This window comes from Poecilia reticulata, chromosome 13 (genome assembly GCF_904066995.2).
Source record: "Poecilia reticulata chromosome 13, P_reticulata-male-v2, whole genome shotgun sequence".
NCBI classification, from domain to species: Eukaryota; Metazoa; Chordata; class Actinopteri; order Cyprinodontiformes; family Poeciliidae; genus Poecilia; species Poecilia reticulata.
Window position 1 is genome coordinate 32,606,639 of NC_088842.1, and position 26,624 is coordinate 32,633,262.

Here is a 26,624-nt window from a genome sequence, read left to right on the forward strand (position 1 = left end):
CAGCCGATGTGCCGGGAGACTGGAGATGAAACATCAAGAAGACTGGAGACTAGCGGATGTTGAGGGTCCTTACTGGAACAAGAACTCAGCTGCTGCTGTAGTTTGTGCTGAACTGGACTGTGGTTCTGCTGTTTCAGTAAGAAAATCACAGGAAGCTTCAAAGAGACCAGTTTGGGAGATCAGTTCTTACTGTTGGCTGTCAGTATCTGAATTAAAGAAATGTTTACCTGATGAAATAAACAGTGATTGGAGCCATGAGTTCATCTGCTCAGGTAACTCTGAACTCTCATATTTATGTGTTTTAAAATGTTTCGTCATCAGGTTCCAGATGTCTGCAGAGAAACCGTCACCTTTAACTAAGAACCTGAAACCTGGAGGAGAGGGAAACTAAAATAATTTAAATATCCAGATAAAGTTTTCAGTTTAGCCCAAATAGATGAACAAGAACTCGTCATTTTGATAACTTTTAATCTCTGCTGCTTTGAAGTCGATGCATCAAAATCCCAGGAGGAGTTCAAGGAAATCAGACATTTTCAAAACCTGAAAATCAACAGAAAATGAACTTTTTATCCAAAATGGTGGACTTCCTGTTTTTAGTGCAAATAGCAGGAAAACCTGTTGTTTGTTCTGGTTGTTGGCCTGACTGAACTAGGGGGCGCTGTTGAGAAATTTTGATATGTTTATTTTTAATTACGCTGAAATATTAACAATTTCACATAAACTAAAATTGTTTGACTTTTAATGAGTTTCTGAACATGTTAAGATACAAAATATGATAAATTCAGAAGAAATAAAGATGAATGATAAAATTAAAGGAACAGTCGGTTTCACTCCACCTTTGATACTCTGAACTTTTCTAGTTTGGTTTTCTTTACATTTTCTTTGTATTTTTATCAAACCCAGAGATGTTTCCATGTGTGTTTAAAAAAATAAAGTTCTGAATGATTTTAAACCTATTTTCTTTCTGCATCCACAGACTCAGTCAGGCTGGTTCAAGGGACCAACCGGTGCTCCGGTAGACTGGAGGTGAAGACCAACCAGTCGTGGTCCTCAGTGTGTGAAAAAGACTTTGACCTGCAGGATGCAGAGGTGGTCTGCAGGGAGATTGACTGTGGGCCTCCTTCAGTCCTCCAGGGGGCGCTCTATGGAGAAGCAGAGGCTCCAGTGGGGAGCAGAGAGTTCCTGTGTGAAGGCAGTGAGTCTGCTCTGCTGAACTGCAGCAGCAGGAAGAGTTCAGTTAGAAACAGCTGCTCACCTGGTCAAGCTGTTGGACTCACCTGTTCAGGTAGAGGAGGATCTGCAGACCTGCTGCTGTTCACTGCTTCACTTCCTGCATTAATGAACTCTCTGTCTCTGATCACATCAAGCGCCTATCAGGTTGGTGGGAGAGACCAGCCGATGTGCCGGGAGACTGGAGATGAAACATCAAGGAGACTGGAGACCAGTGGATGTTAGGGGTGGTTACTGGGACAAGAACTCAGCTGCTTCTCTAGTTTGTGCTGAACTGGACTGTGGTTCTGCTGTTTCAGCAAGAAAATCAATGGAAGCTTCATGGAGATCAGTTTGGAGGATCAGGTCTGACTGTTGGCTGTCAGGATCTGAATTAAAGAAATGTTTACCTGATGATAGAAACAGTGATGAGAGGCTTGAGTTCATCTGCTCAGGTAACTCTGAACTCTCATATTTATGTGTTTTAAAATGTTTCTTCATCAGGTTCCAGATGTCTGCAGAGAAACCGTCACCTTTAACTAAGAACCTGAAACCTGGAGGAGAGGGAAACTAAAATAATTTAAATATCCAGATAAAGTTTTCAGTTTAGCCCAAATAGATAAACAAGAACTCGTCATTTTGATAACTTTTAATCTCTGCTGCTTTGAAGTCGATGCATCAAAATACCAGGAGTTCAAGGAAATCAGACATTTTCAAAACCTTAAAATCAACAGAAATTAACTTTGATCCAAAATGGTGGACTTCCTGTTTTTAGTGCAAATAGCAGGGAAACCTGTTGTTTGTTCTGGTTGTTGGCCTGACTGAACTAGGGGGCGCTGTTGAGAGATTTTGCTATGTTTATTTTTAATTCCGCTGAAATATTAACAATTACACAAGGAACAAAGATTGTTAAACTTTTAATGAGTTTCTGAACATATTTATGTCCCAAAAATATGATTAATTCTGCAGAAATAAAAATAAATGATAAAATTCCAGGAACAGTCGGTTTCACTCCACCTTTGATACTCTGAACTTTTCTAGTTTGGTTTTATTTACATTTCCTTTGTATTTTTATCAAACCCAGAGATGTTTCCATGTGAATTTAGAAAAATAAAGTTCTGAAGGATTTTAAAACTTTTTTCTTTCTGCATCCACAGACTCAGTCAGGCTGGTTCAAGGGACCAACCGGTGCTCAGGCAGACTGGAGGTGAAGACCAACCAGTCGTGGTCCTCAGTGTGTGAAAAAGACTTTGACCTGCAGGATGCAGAGGTGGTCTGCAGGGAGATTGGCTGTGGGTCTCCTTCAGTCCTCCAGGGGGCGCTCTATGGAGAAGCAGAGGCTCCAGTGGGGAGCAGAGAGTTCCTGTGTGAAGGCAGTGAGTCTGCTCTGCTGAACTGCAGCAGCAGGAAGAGTTCAGTTAGAAACAGCTGCTCACCTGGTCAAGCTGTTGGACTCACCTGTTCAGGTAGAGGAGGATCTGCAGACCTGCTGCTGTTCACTGCTTCACTTCCTGCATTAATGAACTTTCTGTCTCTGCTCAGGTCAAGACATCAGGTTGGTGGGAGAGACCAGCCGATGTGCCGGGAGACTGGAGATGAGACATCAAGGAGACTGGAGACCAGTGGATGTTTGGGATTTTTACTGGGACAAGAACTCAGCTGCTTCTGTAGTTTGTGCTGAACTGGACTGTGGTTCTGCTGTTTCAGTAAGAAAATCACAGGAAGCTTCAAAGAGACCAGTTTGGGAGATCAGTTCTTACTGTTGGCTGTCAGTATCTGAATTAAAGAAATGTTTACCTGATGAAATAAACAGTGATTGGAGCCATGAGTTCATCTGCTCAGGTAACTCTGAACTCTCATATTTATGTTTTAAAATGTTTCTTCATCAGGTTCCAGATGTCTGCAGAGAAACCGTCACCTTTAACTAAGAACCTGAAAACTGGAGGAGAGGGAAACTAAAATAATTTAAATATTACTGACAGACTAAAGATCTGTCATAAACTTGCTAGTAACCATGTATAAAAATGCTAGTAACCATGGCAACCAGTGTGATGAGCTCCTGTCTCGTTCTCATGCCATCTTGTTTTCCACCTCAGATTAGATCCAGTTGTCTCTGTGTTTCCTCTGCGTTCCCAGATCTGCTGGTTGAGCCGCTCATCTTCCTCTCTTCCTCCACTGACGGGGTCTCCACAGCCAGAAAGCAGGGGTCTGAGCTCCTCATTGGCTCAGGTTTCAGCATCATGTGCTCCATCAGGCCTCAGTATGAAGGCGGCTCCTTCCAGCTCATCTTCAGCTCCTCTAACTACACTCTGAACCACACCCTGCCAGCTGTTAATCACTCCGCCCTCTTCCTGTTCGCTGCTGCTGGCCACGCCCACCAAGGAACCTACCGCTGCCTTTACCACGTCTACGTTTTCTCCCATAACTTCTCCTCTGTGAGCCAGCCTCTCAACCTCACTGTCTCAGGTAAACTCATGGAGTCCATCAGGAGAAGTTCTGCTTCAGGTGAACCAGCAGCTGTCTGCCTCATTCATGAGGTCAGAGAGGAGGATTGATGATATTAATGTTCATGATCAGATCTACAGGCAGCATGAAAACAAGGGTCTATATGATTATTGTACATTTCTGGTTTAACTCGTCTGATGAAAGCTGATCCTGAATCTGTTTCGTTCGGTTTCAGACTATCTCACTGCTTTGATCATCAGACTGGTTGTCGTCCTGCTGGGTTTGCCGGGATCAGTCCTGGTCCTCTACTTTAAGGTACTGCATGTATCATGCATGATGTGTTCAGCTGGGAAAGTTCTTGCATTGAAGCTGAACCATCCTCTGTTTCCAGGCCAGGAGAAACCAGAAGTCTGGAGCAGAAAACAACCATCATGATGAAGGATCCAGAGCTGAAGGCAGCTTAGAGGAGGAGCCTGCAGTCTGAAGGAACCAGGAGAAAAGGATCTTCATTTCACATCCACAGGAAGGAGCAGAGACATGTTTCAGACTCCTGGAAATCTATCCGTCTGTGTATCTATGATGAAACTTCTCTGTGCTCCTGCAGCAGGAAGGAAGTTCAACATTCAGAAATTTGTATCTGGACTAAACCTACTAAAGTAAAACTTATAAAAGAAGGGAACACAAAGCAAAACATTCAACGAAATGTAACAGAAAACCCTCTTCATCAAAATCTGCTCTTCATAAACCTTGCAAGGATAGCATATGATAGGATATTTGGGGTCAAAGGTTAGGTGGCCAATTCCATTCAGGCCCTGAACCCAGTTTGTGTCCTCGTCTTAGTTGGGGTTTTGAATTGTGACAAATGCAACACAGTTGATCCTGGCTTGTAATACTGTGAGCTGCCTGTAGGTGGTGTATGTCTTCACTGCCATGATAACCCATCCAATACATCCAGTTCCATCAAGTCTGAACCAGAAGTGATCCGCGCCATCTTGGTAGGGAAGTCTATGTACAATGCTTAGTGGACCCATGGCTTCAAGACCAACAACAAGAAAACATGTGGACACTCTTGACCAAAATACGAGAGAGAGATACATGAACAAAATGGCCGCCGTCGGGATCAACCTGTATGAGACGGAGGAGGGAAATATGTCAGACGATGTGGACAAGCTGCCTCTGATCTCCTACTACGATAACGTTAACTACCAATCAACACGAAGAGTGCATACGCTGTAAACGAGCTTCACTGGCTGAAATTCATGGACGCATATAATTAGTATTTCAACAGCTTTGTAAAGGACAAACGAACTCTGTGTGAATAATGAGGTTCTGGTGACTGGCAGACCAAGTACAGGTAGCAACAAACACGTCGGCTACATGTCTGTCTTAGCCTGCAGATGGGATGGAACATTTTATGGTTACTATGATTATGAGTGGATCAATGCATAACAGTGTTATGGTTCTTGTGTAAAGCTTGTGATCATGGGAAAGTCTTCTGAAGCTGTTTCTCTGAACTCTGGATTATTATAAAGTTGTAGAATATTTTCTTTTTTCATTCTTATGACAGCCATAATGTTTAATTTGTTTATGAAATAAAATGCGTTTGCTTGCAGTGTGTTTTGTAGCCAAGTAGATTGTTAAACTGTGTGAATTAAATGAAACGTTTCCTATAAACAGTTTGCTGTGTTTTGCTGGAGGCTCTTTCTCCTGACTGTTCAGTGAGCAGAGACTCCAAATGCTGTAAAGCTTCAAATAAATATTGACAAAGAATTTATATTCTCTCTGGTTTTTATACAGTTTTTGCTCAGTCTGTTAAAGATAATTTCACCCACAAACAGGATCCAGTGAGTTGGAGAGGTCGAGGGCGACAGGAGATCAGATGCATCCACCAGATTAAGGAGTTAAACTTCAGTCCACCTCCTAGTTGGATGAGGGGAGTCTGAAGTCTGAAGAAATGTAAATCAATGAAAACAGGTGCAAACAAAGCTTGGTGAGAAATGCAAAGAAACAAAAAAGACAGAAAAACTAAAAAGACATAATTAGAAAGAAAATATGACAAGTGGATGAAAGAAGCTGAATGCAGAGAGTGGAAGGCAACAGTAGCTCACATGTTGTTAAGGTATTACAGGACATCAGCAAACTGTTTGGTTTGTGTTAATCATCTGGTGGAGAGGGAGAAAAAGGCCCAGTCTTTTTCTTCGATCACAGATTCAAATGGAAAACAGTTTTTTGATTCTGCAACAATTGATGTCTTTAAAAAGTTCTATGAAAACCTTTACAAATCTCAATTACATAATGATCCAGATTTAAAAGATGATTGAAACTAATGTGTTGCTTTTCTCAGATCATCCACAGCAAACATCTGTGCTTTTCCATGATATTCATGTGGAAGTTGAGAAACCAATCAAACAACATGCTTATAGAATAAATCCAACGAAGCGTGTTTTAATGCAACAAGAAGTGGCTTACCTGGTTGAACATGGTTTAGCGGTGCCCAGTAACAGCGCGTGGAGTTCGCCCTGTATTCTGGTCCCAAAACCAGACAACACATCTCAATTTTGCACCGATTACAGAAAAGTTAATGCTGTCACTAAGGCCGATTCTTTTCCGCTTCCGAGAATGGAGGACTGCATTGATCGTGTTGGCTCCGCCAAATTTGTTACCAATTGGACCTGTTAAAAGGTTATTGGCAAGTTCCATTAACACCCAGGGCTTCTGAAATTTCTGCTTTTGTGACTCCCGATTATTTCCTGCAATATACCGTTATGCCTTTCGGGCTGCGTAATGCACCCGCTACATTCCAACGTTTAATGCAAAAGGTGTTATTTGGAGTGAAAAATTGTGAAGCATATTTGGATGATGTAGTAATTTATTCCGCTACTTGGTCAGAACATCTGGAAACTCTTTCAGAAGTGTTCAATCGTTTTCGTGATGCTTCTCTCACATTAAATCTTTCTAAATGAGAGTTTGGTAAAGCCACTATCACCTACTTAGGAAAACAGGTTGGTCAAGGACAAGTGCGTCCTATTGCTGCTAAAGTGCAGGCAATAATCGATTTTCCTGTCCCGCAAACAAAAAAAGATTTGCGTCGCTTTTTGGGAATGTGTGGTTTCTATCGCGGGTTTTGTAAAAACTTTTCAGCTGTAGTTAGTCCACTCACTGAACTTGTTAGTCCTTTGAAAAATTTTGTCTGGTCTTCATCTTGTCAGGTTGCGTTTGAGTCTGCCAAAGCATTGTTGTGCAGTGCACCAGTGCTGGCTGCGCCAAATTTCGAACGTTCCTTTAAACTTGAAGTTGATGCCAGTTTGTCTGGCGCCGGAGCTGTTCTTCTGCAAGAAGATGAGCAAGGCATAGACCATCCTGTCTGCTACTTCTCAAAAAAGTTTAACAGACATCAGCTTTATTACAGTACAATTGAAAAAGAAGCTCTTGCTTTATTACTTGCTTTACAGAACTTCGAAGTTTATCTTGGTTCTAGTGCGCAACCTGTACAAGTATTTACTGATCATAACCCGCTAGTTTTTGTCTCCCAAATGCGCAACTCCAATCATCGACTGATGCGCTGGTCTCTGCTTCTGCAAGGCTTTAACTTGCAGATTAACTACAAAAAGGGTAAGGATAATGTAATAGCTGATGCTTTGTCTAGAATTTTTTTAGTTTTCTCATTTGAATTAAACACTTGGGGGTGTGTTTAATTTTTAGGAAAGGGGGTGTTACGACTGACGGCGTACAGTTGATTATAAATGATGAGTCGGCAGGTGCCCGTCCCTGATTGATTGATTCCAAGAAGACGACGGAGATGTCCCATTGGCTGCTTTTCGGAGGGGACGGACATAAAAGATGCTGACGCGGACTTCCTGTGTTCCATCCTCGACTCATCTCCACCGGCCACACCCTTTTCCTTTGTTTATCTGTGTTAGAGTTCTGGAGTGTAGGAGTGAGTTGCCGTTTATGTTTCCTTAGTTTTCTCATGTTTTTCTTAGGTTAGGAAGGTAAGTTTTTTTGTACTTTGGTTTATTTACTTTTGATTAGGTAAGCTTCTGTTACTATTTAGATAGGTTCTTTTTGTTTGTTGTTTTCGGCGATAGCTCACTCTGAAGCCAAGTACTCCAGTTGTAACATCTTGATAAAAAAAGATATATCTTTTTAAAAATAAATCATTATCAACTGTTCAATTTTGTGTGTGTCGGATGTTGAGATCGGAGGAGGATGGATCCTTCATGTTGCGACCGGGCCCCCCCTAGACTGGTCGTAACAGTGGGAGTTATGGGATGCCATTAAGGAGCTACAAAAAGTAAAGCTGTTTGTAGCTTTACTTTTTGTAGCTCCTTAATGGCTACAAAAAGTACAAAAAGGCCATACTACCTGGTCTGGACATCAAACTGTACACTGATTTCAAATCAATAATGATCAAAAACACAATTAAAAAACTTTCAAAAATATAAAATTTAACATGGCATTTTTACAACTTTAAACTCTGAATTCCCACGCTTCATGAAGAAAGAATAGTTTCTCAACCTTTAAGTTAGCTTTAGCACTAAGCTAAAAATTAGCTCCACTAATAACATAGTAGTAGGATTGTGCCAATTATGACAGAAAGGTATAGAAATTTAACTCAGAAGACTGTAATCTGTTTTGGGGACTTTAAAGAGTCAGAATTTTCATTTATTTACTGATATTTCATCATTTAGTACATCAAGTCAGGCAAAGCAAAGGAAACTGTGATCTATACGAATATGGCTAAAGCTAAACATGCAAAAACGTTTTTGTTTGTTCAGTAAAACTATGAATATATAGATTGAAATTAGTCCAAGGGAGCAATTAGTTATGGTTTCTATGCCAAAATAAACCTGATGACTTATTAAGAATACACCACAGAATCCCGACCCGACTATCAAACTTTGGCCCAACTGGGCTCTAATTTTAGATCAGAGCTGCAGAGGTTCAGCTAATATGAATGCATGTTGCTGCAGCAACATAAAGGAGCTGGTAGAGTTTAATATTCTAAATAAAATATGTTTTTAGTTTTATGGGCCTAAAATATCTCAGCTCTTTGAAATAAACAACTTTTTCCAGTTGAAGATCTAAAGTTTAGATTAACCCTAAAAACCTGGTTATGTTGCAATAAAGCTGATAATGTTGCTGACGCTTCAGTCCAGATTAGCATCACGCAGCTCACAGAGGCTGAACATCCAGATTCATGTTTAGATTTCCCTCTGCCTCTATGAAGCCTTTCTGCTCTGATGGTCAAAGACTAAATCTGAAATTAAATGACAGAAAAATGACTTATGAAAAAAAAAATACATTTAAATGTTCCAGATTTATAATCTGAAGATGTTCCAGGAATCCTCCTGGAGGACAAACTGACCACTTCTCCTCCCTTTGCTACTTTCTCCTACTACTCTCCATCCTTGCTCAAGGTTTGCCACAGAAAACATGCTAAGTATTTACAGCACAGAAAAATTATTATGAAAATAATAATAAAATAAGATAAAACCAGCGTGATGTGTGACTACAACTCGAACGCAAAAGCTCATCACTGGGCTGAACCACTTAACCAATAACTCACCGGCCAATCAGGACCACATACATAAACTTTACAGCGCAGAGACAGAACCACTCACTGGGCAGCAGAGGCGCCGCCAGGAATCTTGGGCCCCAGGATGAAATTGGGCCCCCTTCACAGCTGCTGTTATCATTTCTTTAGTCTATCTGACTCATAAAAAGCGTCACAATGTTAAAGGCTTGCAGCTGCCTTGCTTTCATTGGTCAAATACTGATACTAGCTCAATGTTCACTGCTGGTGAATTTTACATGCAACAGATACATGCAAATAGGTTGTTTAATTTTTTTTATCATCAGTGTTAGCTCATTGAAAGCTCTCTCCCCACCAGCAACAGTCACAGGCAACGTACAAAATATACATGAAGCAATCCAGACTTCTCAAAAAACCCGATGTGCATTTAGTTCAAGCTGCAGAATATAAATTTAATTTTTTTTAAATATGCTTTTCCACATTTGTTAAAGCTGTCACCATGTTGTGACAGTTTGAAACAGATAATCTGTGAAGAGATCAATCTCCTCCACTTCCTCCCTGAGCTGCTATTGCTGTCTAGAGAAATGCTGCGTCCTGACCACAAACAACCAATCAGAAGCAGGACAGCCTTAATGCTGTCAATCATCCTCATTCACTCACTGCTAAGTGTGCTAATGGAAGACTTTATAAAGAGTGTTTGAATTTCTGTGAGTAAGTGTTGCGGGTCTCAGTGGGGGACAGGCAAGCAGATGCAAATAACCTGTTTTAACAGGAAAAAACGAGTGAGCCACATAAGACGGTGTTGCTGTGCTGGTAGCTCTCATCCGTATTTCAGGTTATAATAATAAACTCATTATACAACTTTGAAAAATTGTGACTATACATTCACACTTCTACTAGTTCTTCTATAACACAACATCAGCTTATTATTATACAAGGAATTGTAAAATATTGCACATTACAGACGGCTATATAAAACATACGCATTCTTCACGTAGCATCTGAGGAAATCCTCCGAGCAGCTAACCGAGAGCTTATTAGCTAACTATAATGACAACATAAAATAACACAAACCAAATACACCGGGGACCGAGGTCACGACGCTTAACAGATCAATCATGTTGATCACATCTCAGTTTTCAGCTTAAACCCGAACCAACCCGTTTAAACAGAAAAAAAATCGAGTGAGCCACAGAGACGGTGTTGCTGTGCTGGTAGCTCTCATCCGAATGGAGGGGAACTTCCTCGACACCGAAATCTCGCACCGTCAGTCCCGTCAGGGCTCGCTTCTGCCATCTAGCGGCGCATTTGTGTAATTGCGTGGCATTGCTCCAAAATTTCAAAACAAGGTCAAATCCTAAATTAAAATCAAAATTGAATCCAACAAATGTGACCACACTTTGTGGGGGTCACACAAGAAATAAATTGTTATTGTTGTGTAACTAAAAAGAGTAGAGAGATGGGAAAAATCCCCACAGGTTCCCTGGAATGATGCTAACTAGCGGAATACTTACCAAAAAACAATTTTAAAAAATGTTGAAAAAGGGGATAAAAGACGGTAGTTTCCCTGCCAAAACGGGAAACTTGACAGGTGGGCCTTGCTCAGCCATTTATAGCTTTTGTTAGCAACGGGATTTGACACCTTCGTTCGTCACTCAGAAGCTCATCGACCAGCCATGTACCATTAGGAGGATTTCCGCCTCCCGTTTGTTGAGACCGAGGTGATATGAAATTTATTGAGCGGTTCGTCTGTAAAGCTACACTTACACTATAAGCACCAACTGCTCACTCTATCCGCTTACCTGTATAAATAATCCCACAGCGCTCTGAACCAGCAGCTCCCGGAGGAGAAAGGCTGCCGAACTCCAGGCATTACGCCAGTCGTTTTAAGGAGGCTTATTGGTCCCCCGAAAACAACGAAAACCCGGTGTTATGCCCAATAGGGGATGCAATTTTGGGCAGGCATGCGTATCTGGGCTTAACACCGGAACAAACTGTGCTAAATAATAAAACAAGAATTTTAATAATCAAGGTACTCAAATCATTCGAGGAATCGTTTCAGCCCTAGATGTAAACGCCGCATATAATTTTTTGTCCACAAATATGAATCATTTTCACCAGTCCTCAGCCGCATCTCTGAAAGCGCGACTACAAGAGCTGCGCAACCAGAACTAACGCGGAGGGTTTTAAACTCTTACCCTGATAACAGAGTTCTCCAAAGAGTCATAATTCCTCACAGGGGGTTGATGAAAATAACAATACAGGTCAACCTGTGTCCAGTTTGATTGAAAGAAGGCTCGCGTGACCCGCGCTGAGGTAACTTCAGAGATCAAACAATAGAGCACGAGGCAACATGCAGAGGTGCCAACTGTGTGATTGGTCCGCTCTCCTGGCTTTAAATGCATAAAGTATAAACTTATCTTTTAGGAATAAATCTGCTCTGTCAGTGAAACGCTCAGAGCAACAGAGATGCTTGCAATACGGCTTATTATTATTATTATCATCATTGTTATTATTATTATCCAAGTAACATAAACAAGCAATGCTTATCCTGGTGGAGGGTCAAGTAAAGCCTGGCGGGCTGCCAGGCTTATAATCCACTGGGGGGAAACCCTGCTTGCATTGTCTGCAGTCATTGCTGACATTCAGTTCATGTTCTCTCTCTGTTTCTCCTCTTCATAGCAGCTACACCTGGGCTCATTTCTGTCCAGCTGTGACCCCTTCCTGGAGGGAAGCTGAGCTACTGCTGCCAACAACATCAGGTTCCCTTTCAGTGGATGACACACCTGGATCCACTCCGGCCACAAGCAGAACAAGGACTGAACTAAACACAGGAACAACAGAGACTGACTGGTGAAACCTCTGAATCCCAGTAGGCCCAGTTTGAACCCATCTTCATGATGAGCTCCTAGGAAGGAGGCGTTGTCTCTGAAAGCAGCCAAAGACCTGAACTGTGACGACGTTCAGGAAGTAGCAGATAAAAAAGCTTAAAGTAGGAAGTCTTCAGAGTCTGGAGCCACATCCTGATCACATCAAGAGACGAAGCTTCACTCCACATCAGAGGAAACATGGAGCAAACAGCTCTGATGCTGCTTCTGTGTCTCTGCAGCTCAGGTAGGACTCCACTTTCATCAAACACTAATATTCACTAGAGTTCACATTAACAATTATCTACTGATAAACATGTTAAATGTTACAAACTAAAAACTGGAAACTGTTTCTGGTCTCCGATCATAGAGCTGCTGCTACACAGTTAGTGATGTTTATATTGTCTACTTGCTGCTGAGGAGCCAATAAACCAAGAATTGTTGGTTTTTGTGTTTTAATGATGTAAAACAGTTTGAACTGCCTTGTTGCTGAAATGATCTATAAAATGAATCTGATTGGTTGATTGATAAGGAGAAGCAGCAGAAACTCTGTGCAGTAAACAGGTGGAGCCTCATAAAATGGCTCCTTCTGCATCAATTCTCTCATCTTCCTCTTGACTCCACAGGTTCTCTCTGAGGTTCTGGTCAGGCCCGTTTGCTGGCCAACCAAGCCCAGTAGCACCACGGTCATTGGACCAGCTTCTGGTACCGCCGGTTGTGTTGGTGAAAACGTTTGAGCTCCGTCTGACGTGGGAGTGTCTCAGGCAGGATGTTGAACTGCCTGCTGCAGATTAGAATCAATCAACCAATCGATCGAGTTTATTTGTGAAGCACATTTCAGCACCAAGGCGATTCAAAGTGCTTTACTTCAGAAAAACACAAAAAGTCCTAAAAGACGCAGTAAACCAGTAAACAGTACATTTAGTCAAAGTGCCGTCGTTACTCATCAAAATGTTGTTCAGTGTTTCATTTATTTTGTTTCAAAGCAAATCTGACCAGCTGGGTTTTTAGTCCAGATGTAAAGAAACTCAGAGTTTTGGTTGTTTTGCAGTTAATTGTTGAAACAGCTTTTCTGACAGGCAGGACTTACTGAAGAAAAGCTGTGGGTGTGATATAAAGACAGCAGGAAGAGGAGCTGAATCTGGTTATAATTTATTCAAAGTTTTCATAGTTGAATATTTGAAATTGTGTCTTTTATTCTGCCTTTGTTATGTTCAGGTACAGCATTGATATTGGATTTAGTGTGGATGTGCAGATTAATCCTCTAAGTTTTAATTTCCTCTAAAGAAATGTGCAGGCCGTGTTCGACTGCAGCTCAGCTGGTTTGTGAGCCTGTCAACTGTGGCAAATAAAACTCAATCATTGTTCATGTTTTAGTTTATGGTTTATGCAAAGAGCATGAATGTTTTAGTTCAGTCTTTACAGATTTCATAATAAACGTGAAGTTGAGTTTTACTCCATCTACGTTCGGTTCTACCACAGAGTCGTCTTGCAGATCTAACTGTTGGCACATATTTAGTTCCTACCAGACACAACCTTCACTTTAGTGGGAGCAATTAAATCAATGATACCTGAGATGTTATGGTGGAAGTTATCTAGCAGCTCATCTACAGGTTGCAGCATGAAGGCGAAGTGGGGAAATATAACTGATTAAAGTTTCTGCTGTGTTTCAGTGAAAGAAGATTTTATGACAGAAGCTGTTTGGCTTAATGAGTCGATGGTTATTGTGGTTTCAAAGATAAGAGTGAAATAATCAGACAGGGAGACATCAGTTACAGAGACGCTGGAAATATTCACACCTTACTGATGACCAGAACCAGAATGTGACCTTGATTGTGTGTTGCTGGGTCAACAAGCTGAATTAAACCAAAACGATCAAGAATATCAGCTTTTAATCTCCTCCGTCTTCAGGCTCGTCAACAAGGATGTTGAAATCTCCCACAATTATCTAACAGTCATGATCAATGCATGTAACAGATAAAACCATTAAAGTCAATAAAGATGTTTTCCACATATGATGGGGTTTTGTATAGAGTTAGCATCAGAGCTAATTTATGGGCTTTTACCTCAATTCCCAGATATTTAAGAGTTCAAATGACCTAAATCAACCTTCTTACAGTTTTTATGAATCTGATATTTTGTAGCAACCCCTCCTCAGATTTCATGTTTTCTATTCTCACTTAAAAATTGTAATTAAAAATCACTGATTCAATTAGTTCAGATGAGTCATTATTGATATCCAGCCACGTTTCTGTCAGGAACATCAACATTCTGCTCAGTGATGGAGTCAGTAACTAATAGTCCTCTTGCTGACAGACATCTGAAGTTCAGCAGAACCAGTTTAGTGACTTGGTGGCAGAGAGTTCATGAATTTAAGCTCTGATTTTAGACGGCTGCACTCAGTGTTTCTGTTTCAGGTAGATTTCTCTTAGTGATCGGCCCAGATGGGTCCAGTTCCTACTGCTGGGGGGTCAGACTCATTCTGGAGGAAGACAGATGTTAAGCTAATGTCTGGAACATGATCTCAGGCTGCTGAGGCACATAATGATGATCTCTCTGCACTCAGAACAAGAAACAGAACCAGAACCAGATTTAGAATCAGAACCAGAATCAACTGGATTTTAAAACTTTTACATAAAAACAATGAATTTGACTTTGGTTGGTCTCAGTAAAGACATAAATATAAATGGATAGAAAAGGTGAATAATAAAAACATTTCAGGTTTTACTACAGAGCATAAATAACATTTGGGTCTGGGCTTTAACTAGGCCATTCCAGCATAAAGATGCTTTGATCAGAACCATCCCTGATAGCTCTGCCTCTAAGAGAAGATCAAATAAACTCCATCAACAGGATCCTGTCAACACATCCTAAATCAATCTGTCTCTGCTTGTTGTAACCCAACAGTAAATGTTGTTTCTTCCAGCGCTGTCTGATGAAGTCAGACTGGTAGCAGGAAGGAGTCGCTGTGGTGGCCGACTGGAGAAGAAGGACCTGGGAGAATGGAAAGCAGTGAAATATTGGGACTGGAACTGGAACCTTACATCAGCAGCTGTAGCTTGCAGACAGCTCCACTGTGGATCTGTGGTGTCGATACAAAGAGATGAGAGCAACAATCTACAGATCATCTGTTCAGGTGATTTCATATCCTGGCCATTTCCTTCCTGTTCTGCTTCCAACTCCACTTTAAAAAGATTCTCACTTCCAGCTCAGTCTGGGCTTCTTCCCCTTCACCTGGATTCCCTCTGGTAGATTTTCTACTGGACCAATCAGCGAACAGAAGGAGAAGTTTGAACGATGACCTTGATTTTCTGTGTTATTTTAGAATCACAGTCTGTCTGTAGTTTTAACAATGGCAGCAGAGGAAGTTCAGTCCATGTTGGCCACACGTCCAAATACTGAATTAACATCAACAGCCGCCTCATTTGGCTCTTCTCTGTTTTGTAGTGGACAAATGATTGTAAGGTAAAATCTGCTGGTTATATTGTCTTCATTCTAAATGCTGGTGAACTCTCACCAAGTGAAGCTATTTGGGTTGCATGCACAAGGTTGGGAGATGTTTTCCTGCAGCTGCATGAGAACCAGACCGTCTCTCCCTCAGCCTTGGTATAAAACTCATGTTGTCTCTGCCTGGGAGAGTTTTCAATCAGAAATGTTTCACTATTGATCGTCTTATATTCTCTCTGTGTTGTGCACAATATGCGAATAAACCTGATGGAGTGACTTCATCTAACAGTGCTTGGTAATAGATTATTTCCATATCATGGTTGCAGCCCAGGAAACTTCCAGTAAACTCTTAGTGTGGATCTGGTGCATTGCATGTCATGGACAAACGTTTGAAACTGGGTCAAATTTAAAAAGAAAAATAATCCTATTTACAGTCGGTTTCACTCCACCTTTGACGCTCTGAACTTTTCTAGTTTGGTTTTATTTACATTTTCTTTGTATTTTTATCAAACCCAGAGATGTTTCCATGTGTGTTTAGAAAAATAAAGTTCTGAATGATTTTAAACCTTTTTTCTTTCTGCATCCACAGACTCAGTCAGGCTGGTTCAAGGGACCAACCGGTGCTCCGGCAGAATGGAGGTGAAGACCAACCAGTCGTGGTCCTCAGTGTGTGAAAAAGACTTTGACCTGCAGGATGCAGAGGTGGTCTGCAGGGAGATTGGCTGTGGGCCTCCTTCAGTCCTCCAGGGGGCGCTCTATGGAGAAGCAGAGGCTCCAGTGGGAAGCAGAGAGTTTCTGTGTGAAGGCAGTGAGTCTGCTCTGCTGACCTGCAGCAGCAGGAAGAGTTCAGTTAGAAACAGCTGCTCACCTGGTCAAGCTGTTGGACTCACCTGTTCAGGTAGAGGAGGATCTGCAGACCTGCTGCTGTTCACTGCTTCACTTCCTGCATTAATGAACTCTCTGTCTCTGCTCACATCAAGCGCCCATCAGGTTGGTGGGAGAGACCAGCCGATGTGCCGGGAGACTGGAGATGAAACGTCAAGAAGACTGGAGACCAGTGTTTGTTGAGGGTGATGACTGGAACATGAACTCAGCTGCTGTAGTTTGTGTTGAACTGGACTGTGGTTCTGTTGTTTCAGTAAGATACTCAAAGGAAGCTTCAAAGAGACCAGTTTGGTTGATCAGGTCTGACTGTTTGCAGTCTGGATCTGAATTAAAGAACTGTTTCCATGATGATGGAAACAGGGTTTGGAGCCATGAGTTAATCTGCTCAGGTAACTCTGAACTCTCATATTTATGTTTTAAAATGTTTCTTCATCAGGTTCCAGATGTCTGCAGAGAAACCGTCACCTTTAACTAAGAACCTGAAACCTTCAGGAGAAACTAAAATAATTTAAATATCCAGATAAAGTTTTCAGTTTAGCCCAAATAGATGAACAAAAACTCCATCCATCCATCCATCCATCCATCCATCCATCCATCCATCCATCCATCCATCCATCCATCCATCCATCCATCCATCCATCCATCCATCCATCCATCCATCCATCCGCTTATCCGGGGTCGGGTCGCGGGGGCAGCAGCTTCAGAAGGGAGGCCCAGACTTCCCTCTGCCCAGCCACTTCTTCCAGCTCCTCCGGGGGAATCCCAAGGCGTTCCCAGGCCAGCCGAGATGTAATCCCTCCAGCGTGTCCTGGGTCTTCCCCGAGGCCTCCTCCCGGTGGGACGTGCCCGGAACGCCTCTACAGATGCCTGAGCCTCAACTGGCTCTTCTCGACGTGGAGGAGCAGCGGCTCTACTTTGAGTCCCTCCCGGATGACCGAGCTTCTCACCCTATCTCTAAGGGAGAGCCCAGCCACCCTGCGGAGGAAACCCATTTCGGCCGCTTGTACCCGTGATCTCGTTCTTTCGGTCATGACCCAAAGCTCATGACCATAGATGAGGGTGGGAACGTAGATCGACCGGTAAATCGAGAGCTTTGCTTTTTGGCTCAGCTCTCTCTTCACCACGACGGACCGGTACAGCGCCCGCTTCACGGCAGACGCTGCCCCAATCCGCCTGTCGATCTCCCGCTCCCTTCTTCCCTCATTCGTGAACAAGATCCCCAGATACTTAAACTCCTCCACTTGAGGCAGGACGACCCCCCTGACCCGGAGAAGGCACTCTACCCTTGTCCGGCTCAAGACCATGGCCTCGGATTTGGAGGCACTGAGCCTCATCCCGGCCGCTTCACACTCGGCTGCGAACCGCTCCAGTGAGAGCTGCAGATCACGTTCCGATGAAGCCAACAGGACCACATCATCCGCAAAAAGCAGAGATGCGATCCTAAGGCCACCAAAACGGATCCCCTCAACACCTCGGCTGCGCCTAGAAATTCTGTCCATAAAAGTAATGAACAGAATCGGTGACAAAGGGCAGCCTTGGCGGAGTCCAACTTTCACCGGAAACGAGCCCGACTTACTGCCGGCAATGCGGACCAGACTCTGACACCGGTCATACAGGGACCTGACAGCCCGTATCAAAGGGCCCGGTACCCCATACTCCCAGAGTACCCCCCAAAGGGCCTCCCGAGGGACACGGTCGAACACCTTCTCCAAGTCCACAAAACACATGTAGACTGGTTGGGCGAACTCCCATGCACCCTCCAGGACCCTGCTGAGGGTGTAGAGCTGGTCCAGTGTTCCACGACTAGGACGAAAACCACACTGCTCTTCCTGAATCTGAGGTTCGACTATCCGACGGACTCTCCTCTCCAGGACCCCTGAATAGACCTTACCAGGGAAGCTTAAGAGTGTGACCCCCCTGTAATTGGAGCACACCCTCCGGTCCCCCTTTTTAAACAGGGGGACCACCACCCCAGTCTGCCAATCCAGGGGAACTGCCCCCGATGTCCATGCGATATTGCAGAGTCGCGTAAGCCAACACAACCCTGCAACATCCAGAGCCTTAAGAAACTCCGGGCGGATCTCATCCACCCCCGGGGCCCTGCCACCGAGGAGCTTTTTGACCACCTCGGCAACATCATCCCCAGAGATTGGAGAGCCCAACCCAGAGTCCCCATGCTCAGCTTCCTCAACAGAAGGCATGTTGGTGGGATTGAGGAGGTCTTCGAAGTATTCTGACCACCGGCCCACAACGTCCCGAGTTGAGGTCAGCAGCGCACCATCCCCACTATAAACAGTGTTGGTGCTGCACTGCTTCCCCCTCCTGAGACGCCGAATGGTGGACCAGAATTGCCTCGAAGCTGTACGGAAGTCTGTTTCCATGGCCTCTCCAATCTACTCCCACGCCCGAGTTTTTGCCTCAGCGACAACCCGAGCCGCATGCCGTTTCGCCCGCCGATACCTATCAGCTGCTTCTGGAGTCCCACAGGCCAAAAAGGCCCGGTAGGACTCCTTCTTCAGCTTGACAGCATCCCTCACCGAAGGTATCCACCAACGGGTTTGAGGGTTACCGCCGCGACAGGCACCAACAACCTTGTGGCCGCAGCTCCGATAGGCCGCCTCGGCAATGGAGGTACGGAACATGGTCCACTCAGACTCAATGTCCCCCAACTCCCCCGGAACGTGTTCGAAGTTCTGCCGGAGATGAGAGTTGAAGCTCCGTCTCACAGGGGACTCCGCCAGACGTTCCCAGCAGACCCTCACTACACGTTTGGGCCTGCCAGGTCTGACCGGCTTCCTCCCCCACCACCGGAGCCAACTCGTCACCAGGTAGTGGTCAGTGGACAGCTCCGCACCTCTCTTCACCCGAGTGTCCAAGACATACGGCCGCAAATCCGATGAGACGATGACAAAGTCAATCATCGAACTGCGGCCTAGGGCATCCTGGTGCCAAGTGCACATATGGACGCCCTTATGCCTGAACATGGTGTTTGTGATGGACAATCCGTGACGAGCACAGAAGTCCAACAACAGAACACCACTCGAGTTCAGATCGGGGGGGCTGTTCCTCCCAACCATGCCTCTCCAGGTCTCACTGTCATTGCCCACGTGAGCATTGAAGTCCCCCAGTAGAACAAGGGAGTCCCCAGGAGGGGCACTCTCCAGTACCCCCTCTAAGGACTCCAAGAAGGGTGGGTAATCTGAACTGCCGTTTGGCCTGTAAGCACAAACAACAGTCAGAACCCATCCCCCCACCCGTAGGCGGAGGGAGGCTACCGTCTCGTTCACCGGGGTGAACCCCAACGTAGAGGCGCCCAGATGGGGGGCAACAAGTATGCCCACTCCAGCCCGGCGCCTCTCACCATGGGCAACTCCAGAGTGGAAGTACGTCCAGCCCCTCTCAAGGAGACTGGTTCCAGAACCAGAGCCATGTGTCAAGGTGAGGCCGACTATTTCTAGCCGGAACCTCTCAGCCTCGCACACTAGCTCCGGTTCCTTCCCCACCAGAGAGGTGACGTTCCACGTCCCGAGAGCCAGCTTCTGCAGCCGAGGATCAGACCACCAGGATACCCTCCCTCGGCTGCCGCCCATAGCACAATGCACCCGACCCCTTTGGCCCCTCCGACAGGTGATGAGCCCATCGGAAGGGGGACCCACATCTCCTCTTCGGGCTGAGCCCGGCCGGGCTCCGTGGGTAAAAGCCCGGCCACCAGGCGCTCGCCATCGTGCCCCACCTCCAGGCCTGGCTCCAGAGTGGGGCCCCGGTGACCCGCGTCCGGGCGAGGGAAAACCAAGTCCAAAGTTTGTGTTCATCATAAGGGGTCTTTGACTGCGCTTTGTCTGGTTCCTCACCTAGGACCTGTCTGCCTTGGGTGACCCTACCAGGGGCATAAAGCCCCAGACAGCATAGCTCCTAGGATCAATGGGACACTCAAACCCCTCCACCACGATAAGGTGGCAGCCCAAGGAGAGGTGAACAAAAACTCATCATTTTTGTTGAGTTAAAAATGATGAGTTATAAAAACTCATCATTTTTATAACTTTTAATCTCTGCTGCTTTGAAGTCGATGCATCAAAATCCCAGGAGAAGTTCAAGGAAATCAGACATTTTCAAAACTTGAAAATCAACAGAAAATGAACTTTTTATCCAAAATAGTGGGCTTCCTTTTTTTAGTGCAAATAGCAGGAAAACCTGTTGTTTGTTATGGTTGTTGGCCTGACTGAACTAGGGGGCGCTGTTGAGAAATTTTGCGATGTTTATTTTTAATTCCGCTGAAATATTAACAATTTCACAAAGAACAAAGATTTTTTGACTTTTAATGAGTTTCTGAACATATTTACGTCCCAAAAATATGATAAATTCAGCAAAAATAAAATGAAAGATAAAATTCCAGGTACAGTCGGTTTCACTCCACCTTTGAGGCTCTGAACTTTTCTAGTTTGGTTTTATTTACATTTCCTTTGTATTTTTATCAAACCCAGAGATGTTTCCATGTGTGTTTAGAAAAATAAAGTTCTGAAGGATTTTAAACTTTTTTCTTTCTGCATCCACAGACTCAGTCAGGCTGGTTCAAGGGACCAACCGGTGCTCAGGCAGACTGGAGGTGAAGACCAACCAGTCGTGGTCCTCAGTGTGTGAAAAAGACTTTGACCTGCAGGATGCAGAGGTGGTCTGCAGGGAGATTGGCTGTGGGCCTCCTTCAGTCCTCCAGGGGGCGCTCTATGGAGCAGCAGAGGCTCCAGTGGGGAGCAGAGAGTTCCTGTGTGAAGGCAGTGAGTCTGCTCTGCTGACCTGCAGCAGCAGGAAGAGTTCAGTTAGAAACAGCTGCTCACCTGGTCAAGCTGTTGGACTCACCTGTTCAGGTAGAGGAGGATCTGCAGACCTGCTGCTGTTCACTGCTTCACTTCCTGCATTAATGAACTCTCTGTCTCTGCTCAAATCAAGCGCCCATCAGGTTGGTGGGAGAGACCAGCCGATGTGCCGGGAGACTGGAGATGAAACATCAAGAAGACTGGAGACCAGTGGATGTTGGGGGTGGTGACTGGGACAAGAACTCAACTGCTGCAGTTTGTGTTGAACTGGACTGTGGTTCTGCTGTTTCAGCAAGAAAATCAACGGAAGCTTCATGGAGACCAGTTTGGGGGATCATGTCTGACTGTTTGGAGTCAGGATATGAATTAAAGAACTGTTTACCTGATGATAGAAACAGTGATCAGAGCCATGAGTTAATCTGCTCAGGTAACTCTGAACTCTCATATTTATGTGTTTTAAAATGTTTCTTCATCAGGTTCCAGATGTCTGCAGAGAAACCGTCACCTTTAACTAAGAACCTGAAACCTTGAGGAGAGGGAAACTAAAAATGGTTTACACCAGTGGTCCCCAACACCCGGTCCATGGACCAATTGGCACCGGGCCGCGCAAGAAATAGTGAAATATTTCCGTCTTATCTATTATTTGAGTCTGGAGGATCTTTTATTTTGAAAATCCTTTAACCGGATTCTCTCGGTTACTTGCGCACCAACATTGAGCCCACAAGCATCAAAATGAGTAAGAGACGGATCAGGTGTCTTTGGAAAGTTTCTTTGCGAAGGGGAAAAGGCCCACAGAAGACACAGGAGAATGGATTTATCCCGGACCGGTAGGTGAGTCCCACATTACATGCCGCTCTGCGTAACATGTGGCGACCGGCTACTAATGAGGCAATGAATCTTCAAACTGCTTCGCCTCGTAGAGACCAAGCAGGCTGTGGATATAAGCAACACTTCGGGTGTCATTGTCTCCCTTCACTCCCAGTTTAGACCGTCTCGTTGCAGAGAAACAAGCTCAAGACTCCCGTAAGTCATTATCATGAGTTAAGTTTTTCACGAAAGTAAAATGTTCGTTTTTGTGGCGTTTCTGTTATTTTAAAGGGATATATAAATGTTACCATAGCGACCAGAGTCAGAGCGTTTGGGCAGTGCTTGAGAGGAGATGAGTAGAGCTTGTGAGTCTTAAGTCTGGTTTAGACGGAAAGATTTAAGAATTGTCGGCCGATTCTCCAAACCTCTGTGACCACAGAGCTGATAAAAGTCCAACAGGTTCGATCGGTTCGTGTGTCCAAGGCAGGAGCAACACGAACCGATTCCAGTCACAAACATCCCGATTCCAGAGGATAATCCACAAAACCCCCAACTATTATTTAGAATAACCAAACACGGATGACGATGTAGAAGCCATAGTGATAGTTTGTGGAGTCATTTTAAGAGATAAAAGACGTAATAAAAAGAAAAGGCGGTGGGTAAAAGACGACGGGAGCATCCGCTCTATTTGCTGCACTATGATTTGGAGGTGACTGTTTTTTTATAGTTAACATTGTAACTGAATAAACATAATAAAGATATGTACTAATGACCTTTACATATAATAATAAACATTTCCACATATCATCTCCGACACCCACCAGACTCTCAGTTGCGTGAAATGTCAGCTGTTTGGGATTCCCCTCTGTTCTTACGTCACCGCGCTTTCTGATTGGCTACCTGTCACATTCAGCAGGTTGTATTCTCGTTCTCAGACAGGGTAAACCCCACAGCCCTACCTGCATGCCTAGGTGGGCCCCATGTGGGGGAAAGGAGGGCTGATATATGGGTCCCATATGGGTTTGCCCATGTAGAGCACCAGCCTATGTGGGGCCCATATGGTCTGCCCTCCTTTTCCCCACATGGGGCCAACCTAGGCATGCTGGCAGCGAGGCTGCGATAAAAAGTCCAAGACAATCCAAATTGGGTATATTCAGGATTTAGCGGGAACACCAACACCGCCTTATTCTCCCCCCGACCGGGCCGCAGCATTTTTCAAGTCTTGATCGGTCCGCTGTAATAAAAAAGTTGGGGACCACTGGTTTAAATATTAGTGACAGACTAAAGATCTGTCATAAACTTGCTAGTAACCATGTATAAACATGCTAGTAACCATGGTAACCAGTGTGATGAGCTCCTGTCTCGTTCTCATGCCATCTTGTTTTCCACCTCAGATTAGATCCAGTTGTCTCTGTGTTTCCTCTGCGTTCCCAGATCTGCTGGTTGAGCCGCTCATCTTCCTCTCTTCCTCCACTGACGGGGTCTCCACAGCCAGAAAGCAGGGGTCTGAGCTCCTCATTGGCTCAGGTTTCAGCATCATGTGCTCCATCAGGCCTCAGTATGAAGGCGGCTCCTTCCAGCTCATCTTCAGCTCCTCTAACTACACTCTGAACCACACCCTGCCAGCTGTTAATCACTCCGCCCTCTTCCTGTTCGCTGCTGCTGGCCACGCCCACCAAGGAACCTACCGCTGCCTTTACCACGTCTACGTTTTCTCCCATAACTTCTCCTCTGTGAGCCAGCCTCTCAACCTCACTGTCTCAGGTAAACTCATGGAGTCCATCAGGAGAAGTTCTGCTTCAGGTGAACCAGCAGCTGTCTGCCTCATTCATGAGGTCAGAGAGGAGGATTGATGATATTAATGTTCATGATCAGATCTACAGGCAGCATGAAAACAAGGGTCTATATGATTATTGTACATTTCTGGTTTGACTCGTCTGATGAAAGCTGATCCTGAATCTGTTTTGTTCGGTTTCAGCCTATCTCACTGCTTTGATCATCAGACTGGTTGTCGTCCTGCTGGGTTTGCCGGGATCAGTCCTGGTCCTCTACTTTAAGGTACTGCATGTATCATGCATGATGTGTTCAGCTGGGAAAGTTCTTGCATTGAAGCTGAACCATCCTCTGTTTCCAGGCCAGGAGAAACCAGAAGTCTGGAGCAGAAAACAACCATCATGATGAAGGATCCAGAGCTGAAGGCAGCTTAGAGGAGGAGCCTGCAGTCTGAAGGAACCAGGAGAAAAGGATCTTCATTTCACATCCACAGGAAGGAGCAGAGACATGTTTCAGACTCCTGGAAATCTATCCGTCTGTGTATCTATGATGAAACGTCTCTGTGCTCCTGCAGCAGGAAGGAAGTTCAACATTCAGAAATTTTTATCTGGACTAAACCTACTAAAGTAAAACTTATAAAATAAGGGAACACAAAGCAAAACATTCAACAAAATACAACAGAAAACCCACTTCATCAAAATCTGCTCTTCATCAACCTTGCAAGGATAGCATATGATAGGATATTTGGGGTCAAAGGTTAGGTGGCCAATTCCATTCAGGCCCTGAACCCAGTTTGTGTCCTCGTCTTAGTTGGGGTTTTGAATTGTGACAAATGCAACACAGTTGATCCTGGCTTGTAATACTGTGAGCTGCCTGTAGGTGGTGTATGTCTTCACTGCCATGATAACCCATCCAATACATCCAGTTCCATCAAGTCTGAACCAGAAGTGATCCGCGCCATCTTAGTAGGGAAGTGCATGTACAATGCTTAGTGGACCCATGGCTTCAAGACCAACAACAAGAAAACATGTGGACACTCTTGACCAAAATACGAGAGAGAGATGCATGAACAAAATGGCTGCCGTTGGGATCAACCTGTATGAGACGGAGGAGGGAAATATGTCAGACGATGTGGACAAGCTGCCTCTGATCTCCTACTACGATAACGTTAACTACCAATCAACACGAAGAGTGCATACGCTGTAAACAAGCTTCACTGGCTGAAATTCATGGACGCATATAATTAGTATTTCAACAGCTTTGTAAAGGACAAACGAACTCTGTGTGAATAATGAGGTTCTGGTGACTGGCAGACCAAGTACAGGTAGCAACAAACACGTCGGCTACATGTCTGTCTTAGCCTGCAGATGGGATGGAACATTTTATGGTTACTATGATTATGAGTGGATCAATGCATAACAGTGTTATGGTTCTTGTGTAAAGCTTGTGATCATGGGAAAGTCTTCTGAAGATGTTTCTCTGAACTCTGGATTATTATAAAGTCGTAGAATATTTTCTTTTTTCATTCTTATGACAGCCATAATGTTTGATTTGTATATGAAATAAAATGCGTTTGCTTGCAGTGTGTTTTGTAGCCAAGTAGATTGTTAAACTGTGTGAATTAAATGAAACGTTTCCTATAAACAGTTTGCTGTGTTTTGCTGGAGGCTCTTTCTCCTGACTGTTCAGTGAGCAAAGACTCCAAATGCTGTAAAGCTTCAAATAAATATTGACAAAGAATTTATATTCTCTCTGGTTTTTATACAGTTTTTCCTCAGCCTGTTAAAGATAATTTCACCCACAAACAGGATCCAGGGAGCTGGAGAGGTCGAGGGCGACAGGAGATCAGATGCATCCACCAGATTAAGGAGTTAAACTTCAGTCCACCTCCTAGTTGGATGAGGGGAGTCTGAAGTCTGAAGAAATGTAAATAGGTGCAAACAAAGCTTGGTGAGAAATGCAAAGAAACAAAAAAGACAGAAAAACTAAAAAGACATAATTAGAAAGAAAATATGACAAGTGGATGAAAGAAGCTGAATGCAGAGAGTGGAAGGCAACAGTAGCTCACATGTTGTTAAGGTATTACAGGACATCAGCAAACTGTTTGGTTTGTGTTAATCATCTGGTGGAGAGGGAGAAAAAGGCCCAGTCTTTTTCTTCGATCACAGATTCAAATGGAAAACAGTTTTTTGATTCTGCAACAATTGATGTCTTTAAAAAGTTCTATGAAAACCTTTACAAATCTAAATTACAAAATGATCCAGATTTAAAAGATGATTGAAACTAATGTGTTGCTTTTCTCAGATCATCCACAGCAAACATCTGTGCTTTTCCATGATATTCATGTGGAAGTTGAGAAACCAATCAAACAACATGCTTATAGAATAAATCCAACGAAGCGTGTTTTAATGCAACAAGAAGTGGCTTACCTGGTTGAACATGGTTTAGCGGTGCCCAGTAACAGCGCGTGGAGTTCGCCCTTTATTCTGGTCCCAAAACCAGACAACACATCTCGATTTTGCACCGATTACAGAAAAGTTAATGCTGTCACTAAGGCCGATTCTTTTCCGCTTCCGAGAATGGAGGACTGCATTGATCGTGTTGGCTCCGCCAAATTTGTTACCAATTGGACCTGTTAAAAGGTTATTGGCAAGTTCCATTAACACCCAGGGCTTCTGAAATTTCTGCTTTTGTGACTCCCGATTATTTCCTGCAATATACCGTTATGCCTTTCGGGCTGCGTAATGCACCCGCTACATTCCAACGTTTAATGCAAAAGGTGTTATTTGGAGTGAAAAATTGTGAAGCATATTTGGATGATGTAGTAATTTATTCCGCTACTTG

General features: G+C 44.1%; 2 protein-coding genes and 1 long non-coding RNA gene across 4 annotated transcripts; all 3 read left to right on the forward strand.

Moving 5' to 3' along the window:
- Window positions 1-3,152: 3,152 nt before the first annotated feature.
- LOC145554493 (uncharacterized) lies at window positions 3,153-4,641 on the forward strand. 2 transcript variants are annotated; one of them, XR_014090457.1, is made up of 3 exons: window positions 3,153-3,675; window positions 3,890-3,969; window positions 4,046-4,641. XR_014090457.1 is itself a non-coding variant. In XM_081614348.1 (3 exons), the coding sequence occupies exons 1-3, from the start codon at window positions 3,234-3,236 to the stop codon at window positions 4,136-4,138; spliced, it is 654 nt and encodes a 217-aa protein (XP_081470474.1). In that variant the 5' UTR covers window positions 3,155-3,233; the 3' UTR covers window positions 4,139-4,641. The 2 variants fall into 2 exon arrangements, 1 of the variants encoding a protein (XP_081470474.1); XM_081614348.1 differs by having other exon boundaries at window positions 3,155-3,714.
- Window positions 4,642-11,701: 7,060 nt separating this feature from the next.
- On the forward strand, window positions 11,702-17,260 carry LOC145554635 (CD5 antigen-like). Its single transcript, XM_081614815.1, has 5 exons — window positions 11,702-12,304; window positions 14,984-15,089; window positions 16,077-16,402; window positions 16,485-16,778; window positions 17,253-17,260. The coding sequence occupies exons 1-5, from the start codon at window positions 12,259-12,261 to the stop codon at window positions 17,258-17,260; spliced, it is 780 nt and encodes a 259-aa protein (XP_081470941.1). The 5' UTR covers window positions 11,702-12,258.
- Window positions 17,261-23,075: 5,815 nt separating this feature from the next.
- LOC145554494 (uncharacterized) lies at window positions 23,076-25,524 on the forward strand. The gene is made up of 2 exons (XR_014090458.1): window positions 23,076-24,065; window positions 24,142-25,524. It is a non-coding gene; the product is annotated as an uncharacterized LOC145554494 (long non-coding RNA).
- Window positions 25,525-26,624: the final 1,100 nt, after the last annotated feature.

Bases quoted from the DNA above. Each gene is read 5' to 3' on its own strand.
- LOC145554493 (XM_081614348.1), top strand. From the start codon at position 3,234: ATGCTAGTAACCATGGCAACCAGTGTGATGAGCTCCTGTCTCGTTCTC. The intron at 3,715-3,889 runs GTGAACCAGCAG...GTTCGGTTTCAG, and splicing joins CAGGAGAAGTTCTGCTTCAG to ACTATCTCACTGCTTTGATC. The intron at 3,970-4,045 runs GTACTGCATGTA...CTCTGTTTCCAG, and splicing joins TCCTGGTCCTCTACTTTAAG to GCCAGGAGAAACCAGAAGTC.
- LOC145554635 (XM_081614815.1), top strand. From the start codon at position 12,259: ATGGAGCAAACAGCTCTGATGCTGCTTCTGTGTCTCTGCAGCTCAG. The intron at 12,305-14,983 runs GTAGGACTCCAC...TGTTTCTTCCAG, and splicing joins TCTGTGTCTCTGCAGCTCAG to CGCTGTCTGATGAAGTCAGA. The intron at 16,403-16,484 runs GTAGAGGAGGAT...GCTCACATCAAG, and splicing joins TGTTGGACTCACCTGTTCAG to CGCCCATCAGGTTGGTGGGA.